The 21,801-nt window shown below is 53.4% G+C and overlaps 7 protein-coding genes across 7 annotated transcripts; 4 read left to right on the forward strand and 3 right to left on the reverse strand.

The window, feature by feature from the left end:
* Window positions 1-2,257: 2,257 nt before the first annotated feature.
* INS49_014858 (uncharacterized protein) lies at window positions 2,258-3,493 on the reverse strand (the record flags this gene model as incomplete). Its single annotated transcript, XM_043175546.1, has 1 exon — window positions 2,258-3,493. The coding sequence occupies one exon, from the start codon at window positions 3,491-3,493 to the stop codon at window positions 2,258-2,260; it is 1,236 nt and encodes a 411-aa protein (XP_043020503.1).
* Window positions 3,494-3,978: 485 nt separating this feature from the next.
* Window positions 3,979-5,941, forward strand: INS49_014859 (uncharacterized protein; the record flags this gene model as incomplete). The annotated part of the gene is made up of 2 exons (XM_043175547.1): window positions 3,979-4,821; window positions 4,868-5,941. 2 exons carry the CDS (start codon window positions 3,979-3,981, stop codon window positions 5,939-5,941), a joined length of 1,917 nt encoding a protein of 638 aa, XP_043020504.1.
* A 4,670-nt stretch (window positions 5,942-10,611) lies between these two features.
* INS49_014860 (uncharacterized protein) lies at window positions 10,612-12,343 on the forward strand (the record flags this gene model as incomplete). Its single annotated transcript, XM_043175548.1, has 3 exons — window positions 10,612-10,622; window positions 10,700-10,752; window positions 10,809-12,343. 3 exons carry the CDS (start codon window positions 10,612-10,614, stop codon window positions 12,341-12,343), a joined length of 1,599 nt encoding a protein of 532 aa, XP_043020505.1.
* Window positions 12,344-13,922: 1,579 nt separating this feature from the next.
* On the forward strand, window positions 13,923-14,625 carry INS49_014861 (uncharacterized protein; the record flags this gene model as incomplete). Its single annotated transcript, XM_043175549.1, has 2 exons — window positions 13,923-14,015; window positions 14,203-14,625. 2 exons carry the CDS (start codon window positions 13,923-13,925, stop codon window positions 14,623-14,625), a joined length of 516 nt encoding a protein of 171 aa, XP_043020506.1.
* Window positions 14,626-15,057: 432 nt separating this feature from the next.
* On the reverse strand, window positions 15,058-16,193 carry INS49_014862 (uncharacterized protein; the record flags this gene model as incomplete). Its single annotated transcript, XM_043175550.1, has 2 exons — window positions 15,058-15,981; window positions 16,074-16,193. 2 exons carry the CDS (start codon window positions 16,191-16,193, stop codon window positions 15,058-15,060), a joined length of 1,044 nt encoding a protein of 347 aa, XP_043020507.1.
* A 634-nt stretch (window positions 16,194-16,827) lies between these two features.
* INS49_014863 (uncharacterized protein) lies at window positions 16,828-19,018 on the forward strand (the record flags this gene model as incomplete). The annotated part of the gene is made up of 4 exons (XM_043175551.1): window positions 16,828-16,925; window positions 16,988-17,557; window positions 17,610-17,742; window positions 17,801-19,018. The coding sequence occupies 4 exons, from the start codon at window positions 16,828-16,830 to the stop codon at window positions 19,016-19,018; spliced, it is 2,019 nt and encodes a 672-aa protein (XP_043020508.1).
* A 1,256-nt stretch (window positions 19,019-20,274) lies between these two features.
* On the reverse strand, window positions 20,275-21,734 carry INS49_014864 (uncharacterized protein; the record flags this gene model as incomplete). The annotated part of the gene is made up of 3 exons (XM_043175552.1): window positions 20,275-20,355; window positions 20,411-21,371; window positions 21,442-21,734. 3 exons carry the CDS (start codon window positions 21,732-21,734, stop codon window positions 20,275-20,277), a joined length of 1,335 nt encoding a protein of 444 aa, XP_043020509.1.
* Window positions 21,735-21,801: the final 67 nt, after the last annotated feature.

Here is a 21,801-nt window from a genome sequence, read left to right on the forward strand (position 1 = left end):
AAGTAATATATCCTTTTATATTTGTTTTTCTAGAGAGCGAATAATTTTAAATAATATTTTATTTATTAAGTTATAAATAAAACCTATTAAAAAGTATTTTTTATATAATTTTAAGTTTCTTATATAAAGAGATATTAATGATTATATTTAGGTGGTGACGCTAAGGGTAGGGGGCATAGGGGGGGTGGTCATGTCCCAAATAAGCAATTGCCATTTAGCAGATTTAATATAAATATATTAAAACCTTTATTTTTAAAAAGCCATAAGTATTTTAAAGAATTAATTATATAAAAAAAAATTATATTATATAAAATATAAAATTTCATAAAACTTAATAAAAATAATATATAGTTTATAAATAAAATAATAAATAAAAGAAAATTTAAAAATCTTTAAAAAAAGAAGTTTATTTCCTTATTATATAAGACACAATAAGCTAGTAATAAATATTATACCCCTTAATAATAATTTATTTTAAGCATATTACGTTTTATTTTTCAGAAATAAACCAACGTTATATACCATTAGGCTATAACGGGAGTTTAGGTCGTTAGTTTTTTTTAAAAGAAATTTAATATATATATTTAAAAACAGATATTTATATTAATTAAATAATCATTATAATTAATAAATTAAATATAAAATTAAAAGTAAATATTATAATATTATAAATTAAATAATATATATAAATTTATATTTATATTTATTTATTTATTTATTTATTTATTTATTTATTTATTTATTTATTTATTTATTTATTTATTTATTTATTTATTTATTTATTTATTTATTTATTTATTTATTTATTTATTTATTTATTTATTTATTTATTTTAAAAATTTTTTGAGTTAAACTTAATTAACTAAAAAACTAAAAACTAAAAACTAAAAAAATTTAGTTTTTAGTTTTTAGTTAAACCTATTAACTAAACTAATTTTTTTTTAGTTTTTAGTTTTTAGTTAGACCCATTAACTAAACTAAACTAAACTAATTTCAACCCTGCAGAGGAGCAAGTTGTGTTGGTTTGTTGTGTGTTCGAAGCAGAGACAGAACTTCAGTCTGCGAGATGGTTTCTTAATACCTGCCCTTTACGAGCAATTTGAAGGCCCACTTCGACCACGACGGATTGGACCTTGATGGCTTCGACCTTGATAACTTGTTTTGTTTGCCGATTCTGTGCAATTTCATTGCATGAGTAACTCCGACCTTGATAACTTGTTTTGTTTGCCGATTCTGTGCAATTTCATTGCATGAGTAACTCCGACCTTGATGGCTTCGACCTTGGTAGCTCAACGGTGCTGGCACTAATGAACTATAGGTTAGCTGTAGCCTGTCACTAAGACTGTTCGGTGCAAAATAGTGGCTTCTAACACGGCATTGGGCTGCAGAAGGAAATTGAATAGACACTATCTAAAGCATTAAATAGCGAAAATAACTGTATTTACCATGGGCACTGCGCTTGTACAACACAAGGGTACAGTTTGAGTGTAGACTCATTGTGTTTTTCATTATTTGTTTTGTACTCTTCAAATCGCTAAACGTGAGAAGACTGAGGCTATCGGCGGGCTGTTGCTCTGCACAGGCTACAATGCAACAAAGTGGCAGAGTGAGTGAAAGTTGGCCATAATGCTTGCATTTCGTGTTGCATAAACCAGACGGTTACTTGGATACAGAGGGAAAATGGAAGCACACATCCCCTCTGTATAGTTTCAACATAGGTAGATTTTCCAACTTGACTTGGCAGAATCAGGCCTGGCAGAATGGAAATGGCAGATGTTATGAATGTGGTGGCAGGCTTGAGAGATGGCAGAATGGGTTTGTGTTGACATGAGAGTGGATGAAAAGGCTGGGGAGGAAAGTCCAGTTGGAAGAATTTGACGCAGGTCGTTCAGCTCACTGTAGACATATGTAATTATTACAACCGGCAAGCGTCTTGCTGCTCCAGCGTTGCGATGGAATTCTGCAAAGACAGCGTATTCTTGAGTATCTAATTCTTTTGAATCCAACTGTGTCTCTCCTGCCATTCACGAGCAGGCCGTGTTTGGTGTGCCTACATCCAGCCTGATATTGATAGTGCAAGCTTGAGTAGATGCTACTGAGCAACAAGTTGTTTCACATTGCAAACGGTACAGCATAAGTGGTGAGGGCATTCATTGCAAAGACTATGAAGCCTGGGTATCTTGAGATTGTGGTCAGCTCTTTTAAAGCTATGCTATCGTTCAGTCATGAGGTTGTCTGCCGGGTGTTCCTGATGCGCCTATGCATTTCGACCCTTAATCCGCGCTGGTCCCAACCCTCTCCTGATTTCGTCCAGCTGTTGAAGTCCACTCTGGTCCTTTCCTCGCTTGATGCGCCTCTTTCCCTGCATGCTGTGGTTGCCCAAAAACTCGTCGAGAATGCCGTCGAAGTCTTGTCTCATCGGGCCCTGTACGCTCGACATACCTGACATGCCCGACACAATCGATCCCTCGTCTTCCATATCGTTGTAGCGCTCCTCCATCTTCTCGAAGCGTGCGTCCAGAATGTCCAGCTGCTCTGTGCGCACAAGCGAGGAAGAAGTCATGGTGTAGGCTGAAGGGTTCGTGAGGGCTCCCTTTCTCTTCTTCTTCCGGCCGCCCATCGTCGTCGTTGTCCATATGGACGACAGGCCATCCGCCTGCTTTGGCTCGGCCGGCTTCTTCTCTGCCTTTTGGTCCTTCTTGAATTGCTTGAAGTCCTCCAGCCAGCCTTCCGATGGGCCCTGCGCCGGCACTTCGGCTGTGTTCACAAGAGTTGGCACCTCGTCGTCTCTGTACTCTTTTGTGGGCTTCGCAGTGCCGTCTGACTCCCAGCCCTCATCGTCCTCATACTCGTCGTATGTCTCATCGAACTCGTGGTCGTTCAGCTCCTTGGCGTCTTTCGATAGGGTCTGGAAGATGTCGTCGTCATCGTCCACATAAGCATCATCATCCAAAGCTTCAAGGACCTCGCGAAGGCGAGGGTCCATGTCGGGCTGGAAGCCGGCGATGGAATCTGGCACATCTTGCTGCGACTGGTAGTTCAGCCTCTGCAGGTCCTTGGAAGGCAGGAGGTCCTCGTCGAAGAGGTCTCCAGACTTTTGCTCCAGCTCCATCTGCTTGAGAGCTGACTCGAGAGACTGCTTCTGCTTTCCCTTTGCCTTGTTCTGTGGCGCCTCCGCTTCCACAAACACGGCCTCTCCGCCACCAGTTCCAATCTCGCGCAGATGTTGCATGTAATCGTACTCGGTGTCGTCATAGTATACGCCGAAGTTTGCCGCCTCGCCTTCATTGTCCCGTATGCTCTCTGCCTCTGACCCCAGTTCCGATGCGAGGTCGTTCAGCTTCTTTGACTTCGAGCTGCCCGGGGTCGGGTTCAGCACCATGGACGGCGCCGAGTCATCATTGATTCGAGGGTCGTTTTGGGGCCGGTGCACCAGTGTGAAGTGCTGGGCGGTGCCCTCCTTCTTGGCTTTTTGCCAGTTGGAGGGAGGCATCTTGATGTAGTTTGAGGTGGTTGAGGAGCTGAGTGAAGAAAAGAGGTTCCTGTTTCTGGTATGTTGTTGGTAGTGGTGGTAGCAATGGAAATGCGGGAGAGTTGGTCTAGAGTGCGATGAAAATGGTCTACCAAAAAAAAGTTCTGGGGTCCAGTGAAATACTGTCGCATGCCAAAAAAAAATCCAATTTACATGCCGCGCTATCTTATCGCGCGGGGCACTTGCTACTGGCGCTGGGGTTGCTGTGCTTCGAAAAGTCTGTGCCCCGCGACAGACCCCAATTTCTAAGCCGGGTCTGATTTCGTCACTTGTTACTAGAGGGGCCCGCGCCGGATTTTGCCTCTGCCTGATCTCTCAGTCTCTGCCTCAACCTCGTCCTTACACCCCCTTGAGAGAAAGGCAAACATAAACCTTTCGCCGGGGGCATCCTACAGGAACATTCAAAATCGCATCCCACATTCGACTGTGCGGGAATCGAATCCACGATGGGGCAACCGAAGAGCCAGAAGAGCGTCGGCCTGGGCAATGCCCTGATGCACGACCGCTTCGGCAAGGGCAAGGGAAAGGATCGAAGGAAGGGCACTGGAGTCACCCGTATCAACCACGCGACCGGCGAGGAGTACATTACAAATGACCGCGAAGAGGCGAGTTGGGTCAAGATGAGGTCGGTCACGGAGCAGGGCGCCCTCGACGAGTTCTTGGCGACAGCGGAGCTCGCTGGGACCGACTTCACAGCCGAGAAGATGAACAATGTCAAGATCATCCACACCGATCAGAAGAACCCCTACCTGCTCTCGTCAGCAGAGGAGCGCATCGCATCAAAGAAACACAAGGAGAACAAGGACAAGTTGACAGTACCAAGACGGCCGCACTGGGATGCGTCTACCACACCTGAGGAGTTGGATGCCATGGAGCGGAAGAGCTTTCTCGACTGGAGGCGAGGCCTTGCGGAGCTGCAGGAGAACCACGACCTTCTGATGACCCCGTTTGAGCGAAATCTAGAGGTCTGGCGTCAGCTCTGGCGTGTCATTGAGAGGTCGGACCTAGTCGTGCAGATTGTCGATGCGCGAAATCCTCTGATGTTCCGTTCCGAGGATTTGGACACGTATGTCAAGGAGGTTGACCCACGCAAGGAGAACCTGCTTCTCATCAACAAGGCCGATATGATGACATACAAGCAGCGAAAAGCTTGGGCAAATCACCTGAAGGGCGCGAAGATTGCTTACAGGTTCTTCTCCGCTCAGCTGGCAAAGGAGTACAACGAGGCGCAGGAAGACGAAGATTCTGACGAATATTCCGACGAAGAGCCCCAACCGAGCAGCTCCAAGGTCGCGGAGGACATCAGAGCAGAAGGAGGAAGACGATAACGCAGAGGCGGCAGATGACAACCCCAATCTCCCGTTGACCGAGAGCGCCATTGCACCCGAACAAGACGACGAAGACACGAGAATATTGACCGTGGATGAGCTAGAAGGCATCTTCCTGCAACACGCACCCACGAACCCGGAGAAGAACACAAAGCTGACAATTGGCCTGGTGGGGTATCCCAACGTCGGAAAATCGTCCACCATCAACGCTCTCATTGGAGCCAAGAAGGTCTCCGTGTCGGCCACACCCGGCAAGACCAAGCATTTCCAGACGATCCACCTGAGTGAGAACGTCGTTCTCTGCGATTGTCCCGGTCTCGTTTTCGCCAACTTTGCCAGCACAAAGGCAGAGCTGGTCTGCAACGGTGTTCTTCCTATTGACCAGCTGCGGGAGTTCACCGGGCCTGCTGCCCTGGTGGCCAAGAGGATACCAAAGAGCTTCCTGGAGGCTTTGTACGGTATCACGATCAACATGAGGCCTCTGGAGGAGGGCGGTACCGGAACAGTCACGGCTTCAGAGATGTTGAGAGCGTATGCCCGCGCGAGAGGCTTCGCTACCACGGGGCAAGGAAACCCAGACGAATCTCGAGCGGCGAGATATGTCCTCAAGGACTACGTCAACGGCAAGCTCCTCTATGTTGAGCCTCCGCCGGGAGACATTGACGCAAGGGAATTCAACAGTGAGCTGTACGACCCGTCACATCTGACAGGAAAGAGACGACTGGCCCTCTCGAGCGCCATGGAGTCAATGTCAGTTGCCGCAGACGATGGAGCGTCCGTAGATCTGGACATGATCATGGACATGCCGGCCGGGCCCAAGTCCAAGAAGCTGGACAAAACCTTCTTCGGCCCCGGGAGCGGCAGCGCCGGGCACCTCAACAAGCCTTTCAGCTTCAAGTACTCCGAGCAGGGCCAGGCGGAAGGAAGGCAGCTGAGCGGGAGGAAAGCCAGGACACTGGCTGCGCTGGAGAAGGGCCTGGACCCTAGGGACGCGCAGTTGAACATGTCCGGCAAAAAGCACTTCAAGGGCGGGCAGAAGACCCGGACGAAGAAGAAGCCAAGTACGGCGGACGATGACTAGATTATTCTCAGGTTGTACATTGTAAAGCCAGAGAGATATTCCACTAAGTGGAGTGCCAGTGCAGATACGGCTCCTCTCGATCGAAAAGGGCCCACCGAGTGCTTATACGAGGAGTAGTACTTACACAATCCTCATTCTACTTAGGGCCCCTTTCGTAATTACGCTCTGAATCGTAAATTTATACATCCTAGCTCAACACACGCTCGCAAGCCCCATCCGAGCATTAGCTATGCAGCGGGCCTGCCAACTCATCATATCTTGGGGCAGACTGAATTGGACGACGTGCTCCGGCACAGCGAGATTGAACTCCAGCATGCCTTCTCCATTGTACTTTCGCGGCTTCCGCTCTCCGTGGAAAGTGAGGTCCTCAAGGGACCCGGTAACAGTGCCGCAAATTGCACTTTGATGACTTGTCTGTACCGGAAGATTGGATACCATTCAGTACATGGAGTGAAAGGCTTCTTTTTAAGCTTCTAGACTGAGGGTGGAAAATTGAAGTGAATTATTACGACACAAGTACATTAAATATTGAGTGGCTAGCCATGTGGTGTGGCTACGTTGTGTAACCAAGTGTTGTCCACCTTTAGTGTCTTTTCCCGTGATTTATTTATCCGTAATGTACTTCACACGTAGGCTGCGCACGTCACACTCCTACAGAGAACCAGGAAGAAAGACAACTGTGATGCTGTAGCCTCTTCGAGGCTGAAGTGAGCTTGAAGAAAGCTGATCGTATTTACTAGCAATATTGTTTCTTCGATCGTGGCGTTGAACAATCAAGGTTCGTACAAATGAAGCAATATCTCACTTCAACAAGTATTTCATCGAATCCCAATACGTTCGGTTGAAGAGAATGTTCCAGACTACAGATGTGCATGCCTGGAAAGCACTGCACCTGAGCCTGCACTGCTCTTATATTCAAGAACGAAGATCAATTATTACCCACAGAACTTGGCAAACAGATTCGATAATAGAACAAATTGCTCTCCGCAACGAAGTACAATCACCTGTGTCTTTAGTGGGCAGGAAGCTAAACTGAACGGAACTTGCTTTGTTCTACGGTAGACACCTTTTTGCAAATGGTACTAGTAGTAGAGTCCCAGCGAATCCAAAACCGGTAGGTGAGCTCTTGGTAGACCCAAGCTCGCATCCAGGTCTCAGCAACCCGGGCTCAGAGTTCATTCTGCTCAAGTCTATCATAAACACAAATTCCTCTGTCACTAGGCCACCGAACTTCTAAGGATCAGACATCGTGGCCGTGTGATAGCACTAGAAGCAGGCGAAGCAATTACGAACGTCACGGTTAGGTGTCATTAGCCAGCCGCGATGAGGAAACCGCCGCGTCCCGCTGTTTCTGTGATGGCATTGAGGCCATTGAATGGGGCTGGAAATGATATTTATCTAGTATGTGGAGGAATGCCCTACTTGTGGACTTTCCCAGGGCCGCGGGTGCCCAACTTGCTTTTTGGTGTCGATCTGTTGCTGTTTTAGTGGCGACCATTGGCTAATTAAGTCGCCGCACCGTATCGACGCAAGTCTAGTATGCTTTTCTGAAACGTCCTGAACATTTATTTGCCCGGCGGCTGGTAGACTGCGTCTCAAACCAACGCGAGATGTGGCGGGCTGGAAGGAGAGGAAGTCCGTCATGTTACACCAAGTGACATCAGCGCTGCTACTGTGGGCAAGGTACCTCGGTACCTCAGTCTGGCTTAAGACACCTTGAAAGCTACGTTTGAAAGAACATGATTGCCTTCTGGCGTTGGTGCTGGACCCAGGGTGTGACGAATGGAAGGAAGCCTATGCGGGTTCACGTAGTCAGGAGCTCAGTAGTTGTTGTCGATATCGCCAGCCATGCCGGACAGTAACATCCGGGTAGATAGACTTCTGCGAGGCCGGATATTAGATGGCCATATAGCCAGGGTGGTCAACAACCTGGCAGTGAGATAACCTCATCTTGTGCAGGGCGGCACGGATTGGCCTCCCACGAACTCTGCATGACAAGCAAGCTTGATTGCGGGCTGGCGCCGCCGGCACCTGCCAGCCTATCCTTGCGCGCGTAAGCAGCTGCAGTGGTGGTCGCATGTTGGCTAGCCCACGTTTTCTGTCACGGCGCGGAAACAAGACTGGTCCCAGTCAGAAGAGGGCTCAGAGCCCGAGCGAGGTTCCAAGGTTGTTTGGTGAACCGCGGAATTGCGGGGTACCAGGAGCCCGCGGTCCAGGGAACAGTGTGGTCAGATATTCTGGAGGCAGCCGTTGCCCACCAAGACTTTTCTGGGGTTTCCAAGCTCGTCTATCTGGTGGTCGATCCTGCAGATGTCTTTTTATATCCCGTGATATTCATTGACATGGGATGCCACACCAGGACGATCAGTGACACCTAGACAAGCTCACACGAGGTGAGCTCCCGGGCGGTTGGGGATCGGTGGGCGAGACAAGCTGAGGTGGCGACAGACAAACTCCCGCCAGAGTGTCTCGGTATGACGCGGGAATGCGGTTTCCCTGGGCGCAGCAGGGTCACAGAACCAGAAGTCCACGACGAGACGGCGGCCGATCACTATGTGCGTGTGGTGTGAGGGTGCGTGTGCGTATGCGCGTGTGTGTGTTGGTGGTACCTAATGAAAGCAGTGCTGTCTGGTAGTCCGGTAGTCTAGTCGTGCGGTAGTCCTTGTGGTAGTGCAGTGTGGCAACGCCGAAGCGGCATGGGCTGGGGGGTTGCTCGCCCCTGGTGCCCCTGACGGCATTTGCGACGAAACAGGCCTGTGGTTGGTCGAGCCCGGTTGTCCAATAAATGCTGTGTCCACTCCCCATCCAACGCTCCATCTAGACGAGGGCCGGATCCATGATCCAGAGACAGGGGCTAGGGGTAGTCGGGGGGACGGCAAGCAGCAGTTGTGGATTGGGCCCGTGAGGATATCTCGATTCTTTCTTTTCCATGTGCAAGGCAGCACAACACATTGAGAATGTGGTTGCTGGACGAACGCTGAGGCAGAGAGACGAGCGGGCAGACAAAGAACAAAGGACGTGTTCGTGTCGGCCGACGGAAACAAGAGTCAGGAAGTGCTTGTCGCATGCGCCGCAGCAGAGAGAGGCCGCACAGCAGGCATTGACCTTGTATGCTTGCATGTGAGATACTGGACCAGCAGGATTCCATTCCAGTAACCACACTCACACACACACACAGTCTTTTGCTGATAGGCATCTCGAAATCCGAGGTGGTCAGGGTGGGATTTTCAAGCTTCTGCAGCTCTGCTAGGCGTGCAGCGCACTACCCAGGTGACTACTGGGCCATTGCTAAGTGGGTGCCAACTACGACATAAGTACAGTAGGAGATGGTGAGGCCTGTGGGAGGAATGAGCAGGCAAGCATGGCAAAGGCTGGGCTGCTGGTGCTGAAGAAAAGGAACGCGAGTGAGGGTGATGGAGAGGTCGTCAACCGTCATAATGGTAGGGAGAGACAGGAGTGCGTGGCCGAGATTGTGTCAAAAGCAAGGTACCCGTGCAACCCGAATCTCTCTGCTGGCCTGGGTAGAGGAGGCGACTAGGCACGGGTGCGTGTTGTACTCCGTACCGCACCTACAGAACGCCCCTTCCTCCTGATAATGGCAGGGAAAATTAGATTGACGAGGAGGGGGAGGGGGAGGGAGGAGGAGGCAGAGGCACGGTGCTTCCATTTTAAGGGATGAAGCTTTGGGGGGTGTGCTGGTGCTTGCTCCTTGGTGCTCCCGCTACTCACAGGCCCCATTCCCAGGTTCAGGTACTACCACCGCCTTGTCGTTCGGCCCTCATTGGAAGACTACAAGAGAGGGCTCTGCAGTTTGCATTTTCCGTGAAATTGGACCGGATGTCCATGCAGAGCAGAGCAGCTTGGCCACTCCAGTTGCAGCCACTCGACTTGGCTTCATCAGTCCTCTTCCGTCCGGCTTCTTTCTTCCTCTCATCTTTTTTGTCACAACACAACCCAACTTCACCATCGTTTCCAGGACCGATTGACTGCCTTGGGAGAGTGTGCGTGCCTGTGTTGTCTGCATTTGCCTTGCCACTTGTCAGTCCAACACTCGTTTTGGATTTGGATTCCCTTTTTTTTAGCAAGGCACAAGAAACAAACGGAACATCGACCAAGACCAAGCCAATCTGACTCGCTCCTAGATTGGGCCCTGGCATGGATGGATAGCACTTGAACGCTGCGACATTCCCGCCAGACAAAGAACGCAGAAGAAAGCGTCGCCGCCCACCGCCCACTCACAACCCCAACGCCCACTCCCAAGCCCACGCCCGCCGCCGACTGGGCGCCAAAAAAGCCGACCAACGTACGGTAAACACTAGACCGCGCAGGAGAAGGCGTCAACTCAATTCGCAGCTTCCACCGCGAACCTGTCGATCGTGCAGTTTGACCTTTCAGCCACACACGTTCACAGGCGCCCCGGCGACTTTTCTTCAACTTTCGTTTTCCCCCCTTGCTGACCGCGTCGGTCGCTGCGAGTTTCTGTCGGGTAAATTCCACCGGGCAACCAACGGTGACGAAAAGACCCACGTTCTTTTGGTTCCTTCTCCTTTCTCCCTGGGCCTGGGCCACCATAACCCAACCCCCTTTTCCTGCAAACGACAAAACTCCCGCGTCTCCTCCTGTCCAGCAATCCGGTCCGACGTGGCATCACCGCTGAACAGCTGCCCAGGATGGCGAACCCGTACGTCAACCCCCCAGTCCCCCAAGGAATCAACGTGGCGAGACAAAGGCTGACCGAGTTCCATTGACAACAAACAGACTTGGCTCCGCCTTCAAGTCCTTCTGGCACACAATGACCAGTTACGACAGACGTACGTAATTGCTCTCGTCCCTCCAACTGGAGCACATGCTGAAGATAAAACCACAGACTCCGGTCACGATTCTCCATACCGATCTGGTCGCCACGTCCCCCTCGGCGAGGGTGGGCTCACATCAGTCGCGACCGCCTCCGAGTCTCGAGCAGACATCACATCCCCCTACGGCGACTACAACAACCGGAGCTCCCTGACCCATCTTGACAGCTCGACCTCGTACAACGGTGCCCCGGTCTCGCCCGCCATCCCTCAAAGCCCTGGCGGAAGCAGGCCATACTCGCCTGGAATGCGCTCCCAGCTTGCTCGGTCCAACACCGGCGACGGTTTCGAAATGCAGAGCCCGGTCGGCGAGATCCCAATGCAGTCGTTTCAGGACGGCCAGCCTCCACCACCGCCCGTCACTCACTCCTGGAAGCGTATCGACTCCTGGGCTGAAGACAACTACCCCGAGCTCTGGGATCAGCTCTGTGAGGGGTGTACTGCCAACGATTTGAACGAGCTGGAACACCAGCTGGACTGCACACTACCTCCCGATGTCCGTGACTCCCTCCAGATCCATGACGGCCAGGAGAGAGGCGGCATGCCTACCGGTATTATCTTCAGCAACATGCTCCTTGATTGCGAAGAGATGGTGCAGGACTGGGATCAGTGGCGCAAGGTCAACCAGCAATTCCTACTTGACACGGCAGTCGTGAAGCCAGTGGCTCCCTCCAAGGCTTTTGGCGGGAGCAGCGAGGCCTCGTCCTCCAAGTCCGCACCGAGCCCGACCCCACAGGACAAGACAGCCTGGAGAGAGACCCTCATAGCTCGTCAGGAATCCGTCCCCGCTGACTCGATCCGCAAGGCTTACGCTCATCCCGCCTGGATCCCTCTGGTCAGGGACTGGGGTGGAAACAACTTGGCCGTCGATCTCGCCCCCGGCCCCAAGGGCAACTGGGGCCAGATCATTCTTTTCGGCCGTGACTACGACACGAAGTACGTCGTGGCCCGGTCTTGGGCTCATTTCCTGGCGGTTGTTGCGGACGATCTGAACAGCGGCAAGTGGTTTATCGACGAGGACAGCCAGGAGCTCAAGCTGCGTGAGTTTAAGGCGGCTCGCGTCGAGCCGGGTTACTTCGATATCTTGAGGTGGAGGATGGATCAGAAGTACGGCCGAGGGGCGGCAGCCCGAGCTGCGAAGAGGAAATCAGGTGTTCCGGGATCCGGCACCCCGACTGGACCAAGCTCACCTTACACCAGCCCGACAGAGCCGAACGGCGAGGTCCGTGGGCGCTCGCTCCACCGCCTCAGCGGCAGCTCGCCTCTGGCCAGTCCCATGCGTGCGAATGGCAAGGCGAGCCCTCTGGCTCGCGTCACAGAGGAGGCCTCGCTCCAGGAACTTTCGCCCAACGGACTTACGAAGCCAGAGAAGCTCGTGGAGGTGGAGACACCGAGGGTCAGCGGGGAGGAGAGCAGCGCCCCGAGACTCGCGGCCCTGACGAAGGGTGAGACCTCAGATAGCGCGGAATCTGAATCACCCTCCTCGGCCAAGGTCAACGGCAAGAAGCCCATGGTAACAGAAGAGGCTATGAAGGAGATCGAGATCTAATGGAATTCCGCGATGAAGAACATGATACCTGCAACGAAAGGGAAGAGCATATATATCCCGCCACAAGGGGATTGGCGTTTACGGCGTTTTGACGAAGCCTCGACCCTAGACGAAACCGTTCTCTCAAAGTCTTTCAGCCCCTTGCGCGTTCACCACCTCCCGCGACTTCTGACCGAGAAAACGGATGTCGTCATCGGTTTCCCGGCCTGTTTCCGAACATCGCCATACGGCTTGAAGGATGCGTTGGTTTCTAGCACGCCTTCTGTACGAACACCACACCGGATTTTGCATTCTCCCTCAGCTCCGGCCAACCTCTGGCTGGCCGTTTTGGAAGCGAAAGGATACAATTAATAAGCCCCGTCTTCTGCCTTTTTTTGCCAAGTCGGGGTTTTGTTTTTGTGTATATTACTCCTCTGGCGGGAACAGACAATGCCCACCGCGTGGGGGCCTGTCCTTTCGTCGCACCGAATATTCTTCACTAATTACGCATTCAAGGCCGAGGTGGTAGTCTGAACGTCGTGTGTTCTAGATTTGGAGGTGGTCTGCTTGAGGCGTTTGCGGTTGGATGGGACGAAAACACCAGAAATCTCTAAAGGTCGTGTAGAGGGGACGAGGGGTCCACGAGCAGTTGGGGGACGTCAGTGGGAAGAGAGACGTAACCTCCGGTGGCGACGACGGACTCGGACTTCTCCATCTAGTACACCTGCGAGCGACGGCGAACCTGCCTGAGCCAGACTTCAATAAATCGTCCCGTTGAGGAGCCTTCAATTGTTGACTCTATTGTGCTGCCCTGGGCTTTTCGAGCGGGTGCGTGACATGTAACGTGATACGGTCGTTGGTTCGCGCAGGCGAGGCCGGCATAGTTGTGAAGCTTTACTCGTGATCACATGTGTGTTCCTTGTAGCCACAAGTCCCTGAGCAGGTATGAATACATTCGTTACCGATTGCCATGGAATCATTCCCCTGGAAGTGTTGCGGGACTCATGCTTTAGCGGTCGTCATACTGCTGTGAACTGGCAGGCGGCTGTCCTGCTCCTGTAGTTCAAGGTATCGACGTGTAAATCACAATATGACCAACCTGCCACCGTCACGTACGTGCAAATATTCAACAACGAGTAGCACTCGACTGAATGCTCTACCTCGCATATGCAAGACAAATTCGATCCACAGGTCCGTCCATCAAGGTGGAACACCAGGGCCGTATGAGGACACCCCGGCGCTCGAGCGCCCTTACCCCCTGTCAGGTCCGACCCGGCAGGCAGCCTGACGCGGCTGGGGAAGCTCCTCCAAAGCTCAGTCGTCATCCTCAGCCTCCACCAGAGTGTCGCAACCCCATCAACGACGACCATCGAATTCAGCCAAGAATCAGTCCTAGAATCCCGAACTCGACGGACACCGAACCCACCACATTCCATACCTGAGCTACCAGTGCTCCGAGGCTTCACAACAAGCGGACCAGCCGTCGTGATCGAGAGGGGATCTCTAGTACGATCCTAGTGTCACAGCTCGAGCGACACCGACCAGCCTGCCTACATACTCACATTCCCACCCACCTCGCATCCCTATCCCGGCCGCCGCCATGTCGGAAGAGCGCCTCTGGAAGTTCCGCAAGCCCGAGTGGCTCAACAGCGTCTACGCCCGCAACGCAGGCGTCTACAGCGCCGGCGCCTTGGTAAGTCTTCTCGGCATCACGGCCCCACGAGGGAGATGGGACCGGGGGAAATCTGGATCAACGGGGTCACGACAGCATCATCCGCAATGGCATCCCCCTTCCGCCCTCTGCGCTCTCGCCCCCTTGAAAGCGAACTCCCTACCCAAAAAAGCCACAAGCGAGCTAACACCGCACCCCTTACACACAGTTCTCCCTCGCCTTCTACGTCCTCCTCGACGCCTCGGTGTGGTCCAAGTCGCCCCTGAACGGCTCCGACGTCCACGTGACCTTCGTGGACTGGCTGCCCCTCATCTTCTCCTCGCTGGGGATGCTCATCATCAACAGCGTCGAGAAGCAGCGGCTGTCGGCCGACTCCTTCTCGTACAGCGGGTCCGGTGTCGCGTGGAAGGCGCGCGTCGTGCTGTTCCTGGGCTTCGCGGCGCTGGCGGGCGGGATGGCGGGCGGCGTGACGGTCTTCGTCCTGAAGTTCGTCGTGCCCTCCGTCGAGTGGCCCATGATGGGCATGGGGGTCGAGAACGTTGTTGCGAATGCGCTCGTTGGGCTTAGCAGTGTTGTGCTTTGGGTTAGCCAGAATATGGAGGATGAGTATAGCTATAACCTGGCGCTTTGAGAGGGGGGCGGGGAGTACACCGAAACGGGTCGTTGATTGGGGCGAGGATGGGGGAGGCGAGGCATGGGGCTTTGCATAAGCTGTGCTGCTAGTCCTTGATGAGAGAGGTAGAAATGGTTCGGTTGGGAGAATGGGTTTTGCCTCTGCCAGGAGTTTGGGTTCATTCACGCCTTGTCTTTTTCCCTTTGTGCACTGTACCATACGTTTCTACTGATGCAGCATGACAATGGGAAACCGGAATTTTCTTCAAGTCACCTGGGCTGACGAATGTCGTGGTATGAGAATATTGAAGTATTAGGCTCGGTGAGCTACGTCTTATTACAACTCTTTCTTGAATAAACCCTCCACGAGCAACAGGTCTTGGGGTCTAGCAATGACGTTTTGCGTGTATTAACCGTCTAAAATACCATGGAAGGGGCCCAAACCCAGCGCTTATTTGCTTCGCTTGTAGATCTTGGCCAGGAAGGCCTCGAAGACCCCCTTCTTCAGGCCGTCGCTCTCGTCGATGTTGGCGATCTTGTCCCTGATCTCGCCGACGACCTTCTCCTCGTAGTCCTTGTACAGCTTCTCGAGGTTCAGCTCGTCGTAGAGCTTCTTGACGACGGCCTCCTTGTCCTTGTCCTTGCGGCCGTAGTTGTCCTCGAGGATCTTCTTCTGCTCGGGCGTGCAGATGGCCAGGGCCTGGTTGACCAGCCACGAGCACTTGTTGTCCATGATGTCGGTGCCGATCTTGCCAATGTGCTCTGGCAGGCCAAAGTTGTCGAGGTAGTCGTCCTGGATCTGGAAGTACTCCCCCATGGGGATCAGGATGTCCTCGGCCTGCTTCAGGTTCTTGGTCGTGCCGATGTTGAGCTGGTGCAGCGCGAGAGCGACAGGCAGGTAGAAGGAGTAGTAGGAGGTCTTGTAGATGACGATGAAGCGGTACTTCTCCATGGAGAAGTTGTCCAGGTCGACGTTGTCCTCGGGGGCGGTGAGCAGGTCGGTCAGCTGGCCGAGCTCGGTCTGGTACGAGGTCTCGTGGAACAGCTCGATCAGGTCGACATAGGCCGGGTGGGAGCGGAAGTACTTCTTCAGGAGGGTGTAGATAGCAGCCTCGAGCATGAAGGCGTCGTTGATGGCGATCATGCCCACGCCGTCCTGCCTGTACCAACACGGCTTGCCGCGGCGCGTGATGCTGGTGTCCATGATGTCGTCGGACACGAGGAAGAAGGCCTGCAGCAGCTCGGTCAACCAGCCCAGGGTCGCGGCCTTGAAGTACTCGTCCTCCGAGAGGGGCTTGCCCAGCAGCAGCGACACGGAGTCGGGGACGGACATGCCGCGGTTGCATTTGCCTCCCAACGTGTTCGTCCTCAAGCTCTGTAGAAGAACAGACAGGATTGGTTAGACCTGAGGGTGACCTCGCCAAAAGGTGATGCCCACGATGGTGGCATGTCAGCCGGGGCACCTACCGCCTTGTACCATTCGACCTGCTTCTGGGGCAGCTTGTACGACTCGGCATGCTCGACGAGGTCGGCCTCCAGCTTGGGGAAGACGGCCTCGAATTCCTTCAGAGTAGTTCTTTGCGCCATGGTTGCTGAGGGCGTGGGGCTGTGGTTGCTGAGGGCGTGGGGCTGTGGTCGCTGTCGCTGTGGTGGGCTGTGTCGAAACTCGAGAAATGTCAGTCGGAGAGTTGATTTCTTGCTCCGGCTGTTTCGGCTAGCGAGAAAGAGGGGAGACTTGCTTCTGCTGACGCCGAGTAAATAGGGCAGAGGTCAGCGCGGTTGTACAGAGCCGACTCGAAGATAAACAAAATTATGGAAAGTCCCTTGGCGGGGTTACCTTCTCAGCCCGGTAAAGAGCGAAGCACAAGGGTACCCTTGTTAAAGGACTGGCCGATCCCTCAGGGCGGAACGCGTTACACACCTGGACAATACCACCATCGCACATCGCTGCATCTGACCCTGGGACCGGTACCGCCGCCCAGTGTTGACTGCCTCCCTCTCCGTCCGATGGCTGGCTGCGGGCATCCCGACAACATCCACTCCTGCAAGCACTGAGGACCCTAGCAACGACTCCAGGCTGCAAGGATCGACACGGTCATCAGAGGTGTCTTGACTCTCAATCCGAGCCCGTCTTGTTGAGATTGTCCCAATCTTGCAAGCCAGCCTGGTGCGTCAGGGGTGTTTGCTGCTCCGGCCTGATTGGGCCATACCCACTTGCACCATGGTCTTCACCCAGCAGGACATCGTCAACCTGCGGGCGTCGCTCCAGGATGCCGTTGTCAAGTGCTCAGAGAGATGCCTGTATCAATCGGCAAAGTGGTCCGTACTCACACAAGTCTCATCAGCCTCTTAAGTCACACGCCACTAACCACGGGTTACAGGGCTGCTGAGTTGCTTGACGTGCTCCCAGAAGCAACCTCTGAGGACGATGGGGTGAAGCTGAACAGCACCCCTCGAGGCTACGTGCCTGCGATATTGACTCCGAACCCTGATGAGAAGGAGGCCCGGCTTGAGGCTCGCGAGTTCAACAAGTATCTACTCGCCAAGTCATTCTTCGATTGTCGGGAATTCGATCGATGCACGGCGGTTTTCCTGCCCGATTCCCTTTTATCCAGCGTCCTGTCTCCCAAGGGCGACGACTCACCACTAAGTTCTCAACTGAAAACCACCAAAGGCAAAGAGTCCTTGGTCCCAACTCACACTATATTCCAACTGAGACCCAGTATTCTCCCTGAGCTGAGCCAGAAGAGCTTGTTCCTGGCCCTCTACGCGAAGATGCTCTCGGGAGAGAAGAGGAAGGATGAGGACTCGGAGATGGTTATGGGCCCTCAGGACCTCGGCACAGTAGGCAACAAGCAGCTGCCCATCGTGAGCCGTTATCTCAAGACCTGGTTCGAGGAGCGGAGCGACGACCAGTCTGCCGAGGGTAGCCAAGGCTGGCTGGAATATCTGTAGGTGATCAGGGCGAAATTAATGAGTCTGGGATAGCTGACATCACCACAGGTATGGCATGGTCTTGGCCAAGGAGAAGAACACGGACGAAGCGATGGCGTGGTTCTTGAAGAGCGTTCATCTGTTCCCCATGAACTGGGGCTGTTGGCTCGAGATGACTTCAGCCATCACCAGGGTAGAAATGGTCAGTCCCATGAACAATGTTGTTTGCCCGAGACTCGTTCTCTGACGAATGACTACAGCTCAACAAGATCGTACCTCGTCTACCGCAACATATCGTCTCTTACATGTTCCACATCCACACATCACTAGAGCTATACCAACCAACGAATGAGCTTGGAACGGCACTGGACCAACTCCTGGGCATCTTCCCAGATTCCCCATTCCTGCTCACATGCTCCGCCCTCTTGTCTTATCATACCAAAGAGCTTAAAGATGCCTCGACACGATTCAGCCACCTCCTTTCTCTTCATCCCCATCGCCTAGACAGTCTCGACATCTACTCCAACATTCTCTACGTGCTCAACGAAAGGCCAAAGCTGGCCTTTTTAGCTCACCTTTGCTCAAGCGTCGACAAGTTTCGGCCAGAATCGTGCGTTGTCATCGGTAACTACTACTCCCTGCTTTCACAACACGAGAAAGCTGTGCAATACTTCCGTCGGGCCTTGGCGCTGGACAGGTCGTGCTTGTCCGCGTGGACTTTGATGGGGCACGAATACGTCGAGCTCAAGAACACGCACGCTGCCATCGAATCTTATCGACGAGCAGTGGACATCAACAGAAGGGACTACAGGGCCTGGTATGGTCTTGGTCAAACGTACGAGATGCTGGAGATGTATCAATACGCGTTGTGGTACTACAAGAAGGCTGCAGGTCTACGGCCCTGGGACGGCAAGATGTGGATGGCCGTCGGCACCTGCCTGCAGAAGCTAGGCCGTGAGCGAGACGGCATCAAGGCACTCAAGCGAGCCTTGCTGGCCGATACTTACTACGAATCCTCGGGCAGCAGCTTCGGCAGCGCAGCCACGGGGTTCGACCGCACAGCGCTAGGCCGACTGGACACAGAGGTGCTCGTCCAGATCGCATTCATGTACGAAAGCCTGGACGAGGAGGAGGAGGCCAGGGCCTACATGGAGCTGTGCATCGTCCAGGAGGACGGCAACGTCGACAACCTGGGCGACGGCGCCGCCAAGCACAGCGACGTGCTGTCAGACGAAGGCGAGGACGGCGACGAGCGGGAGAAGCAGAACCAGGGCATCGGCGTCACGAACGTGACCAGCAGGGCCAGGATGTGGCTCGCCAGATACGCAATGCGGCACGCCGACTTCGACACGGCGAACCGCCTGGCCAACGAGCTCTGCCAGGACGGCCAGGACGTGGAGGAGGCCAAGGCCATCATGCGCGAGGCGCGGTCGAGGCTGGACCTTTCCTCTGGGGTGGCGGGGGGTTCTGATGGCTAGGTGCTGCGTTTCTCCGCCATTATTCCTCTGTCCTCAAATGCGAGGACCTCTTAGGGGAGACCTCAAGACCAATCTTGAGGTGTTGGGTGCTGCTGGGATTTTGAAGTTCCCCCTGCGCCATCTTGGGGCGGGAGCATCTCCAGTCCTATCATCATTTTGTCCCACATCAGGCAACTCGAGCCGGGCACCGGGGATACAGCACATCAGCTCAGCTTGGCACCTGACCATATGTATTCACGGTGGCGATTCATTCAAGTCATGTGGGCTTTGGCTTTGGGAGAGCCGAGGCTCATTCCTGATGATGCCGTAGGCCAAGCTCTAAATTCGTATTCTGGTGTTGAGAAACACGATGGGCCTCGCAAAGCAGAGACTTGAGTCTCAGAATAAAATTGATACCCAATCAACATTGTATTTTCCCGGCAGAGTGAGAAAGCCAAAGTGGTAAAGGTCCCCGGTTAATAATTTTGACGTCGCAAGAACTTGTGCCCATAGCAAGCCGCTTCGCAATACTGACCCGTGACGCCTGCTGGCTTAATTCTCAACAATCAGCTTCTCATGCCGTTGCAACTCACCTCATCTTCAGATGCTGAAATTTTGCAATCCTTGGTGTCTAACAATTGGATAATGCCCTCTAGGTCTTGAAACCCCGGAGGGGTTGTGCCCCCTCATGAGATGGAATGGCTTTGTGGTTCTATGGGATGTCTGCTTCATACATTTTTTTTTCGTATGCATTCAACCAGTGATGCGGTGTCAAGTTTGTAAACATCATCTGTAGTAAGGCACATGGAGAAGAGAGGCATCATGGTCAATGAAGAAGTTTTTTATTCATCAGGCACCCATCAAATGGAGATGTATGTTGGTGCTCATGCCAGTATCTCATCTGCTCGTGCCGATTTTCCATGATTTCATGCTGATTTATCATCTTCTCATCTGAATCTTGGTCTGCTCATGCTGATCATTCGTCGTTCGTGCCGAATTCTCGTCAGCTCAAACCAATCAATCATCCGCTGACTGCACAGACAAAGTGCCGCTTTTAGATAAGGGGCCTGTTTCCTAAACAGACGATGTGCTTCCAGTTCCAAGAAGCAACTACTTCCTCAAAGTCCATCCAAAGCCTTTGCTTTCTATCCTGAATGGAGAACCAGCCGATCGGATCAAGGACACAAAGGCCACACAGAGACCACACCACCATGGTACCCAGGTCCTTCGAGCCCAGGGAAATGCTAGGTATGTATCACAAAGTGTTGGCCAAGCTCCTAGGGAGGCGGGATGTTGATTGTGATGTTGTACGTCGCATTGGGTGCAGCATCGGTCAGGTCAACTCGAACGGTGTAGAACTGGGCCACATCAATTAGTAAATAAGCCAGTGCTACTGTGACCTAGGAAGCTTACCCGGTTGTCGGGGGACTGGACCGTGATGTAGGCGACGCGACCGATCGCAGGCATGGTTCCCACCGCAGGGGCACCGCCAGATGCTGGGAGAGCACCGTCCGCAATGATCGTATCGTCCGCGGTAGGACCATCACCAGCCGCCTGAGCACCGCCGGTTCTTCCGGGGAGAGAACCGTTCGTAGGCATGGCTCCGGTCGTAGGAGGAGGACCGCTAGCCGTCTGAGCACCGCTAGCTCTGACGGGGAGAGAACCGCTCGCAGGCATGGCCACGTTCGCAGTAGCACCATCACCAGGCGCGGGAGTACCGCGGCCGTTGGCCGCACCGCCGACCGTACGAGCAGAGCCAGCCGAGGAAGAAGAACCACCAACTGAAGGAGTGGAACGAGCCGAGGGAGAACCACCAACGCGAGGGTTCACACGGGCCCCGGTGACGCCATCGTTGGTGGAGACACGAAGGATCAGTGACGGACTGCCGGACGCGGTGATGCTCGGGCGCTGGGAGGTGTTGTTGGACGCAGATGCGAGGTGGGCCGCAAAGCTGCTAGTGATTGCAAGCCTGTCCAGGCCTGTGGTTAGGTTGGACGTGGTGGCCCGGTTAGAGGGACCAGTGCCGCTGGCGGGCTCAGTGCGGTTACCCAAGTTATCATCGGTGAGACCGCCTGCGATGGACGCAGTAGTGCGGCGGTTAGAGAGAGGGCTCGCGGTGGCCTCGGTGATGCCGGCAGGGTGGCGGCGCTGCAGCAAGATGGACGGCTGGCGACTCGCAGCAAATGACCGCAGCATGGAGAACCTACCCGGCCGAGCCTCTCCCTGAGTGGTCCTGTGGCCCTCGAATGAACGAGTTTGGGTCTCAGGACCGGCGAGGAGGGGACGGCGAGCCTGGTCTGGGCTCGGAGGAGAGGCATCAGAAGCGCGACCGGTGTCACTGGTCATGCCATCGTTCTCAGTTGGCGCAGAGTTTCTAGCAACCACACGCTGAGAACGTCAATATACATGTTGTATCATGAGCTTTCCAGGGTGCGCAAGCATACCTGTAAGGCCTCCTAGACCTCAGGGTCGTGGGTGTGTGCCTGCAAACTGCGAGCGATGGCGGCGCGCTCAGACGCACCAGCAGGAGGGTACGCATGATTGCGCCGAGGATAATTTGGATCTCGAGATGAACGATCCATCTTGAAGCGACCTGAAGAGTATTGGACCAGGCGCTGGCTGTCTGAGGAGACGGCGTTGAGGTTGTGAAAGGATTAAGAGACGGTCTGTCGCGGTTGAGCTGGTTGCTGTCGAAAGATCCATCAGGGCCTACTGAGAAGGAGACCGATTGCGTCATTGCTTGCCTGCCGGCCGCGTAATTCAATTCAGGAGCTTCACGCTAGCGTATAAAATGAATTGTTCCC

This window comes from Diaporthe citri, assembly GCF_014595645.1.
Source record: "Diaporthe citri strain NFHF-8-4 chromosome Unknown scaffold_8, whole genome shotgun sequence".
In the NCBI taxonomy this organism is placed as follows: domain Eukaryota; kingdom Fungi; phylum Ascomycota; class Sordariomycetes; order Diaporthales; family Diaporthaceae; genus Diaporthe; species Diaporthe citri.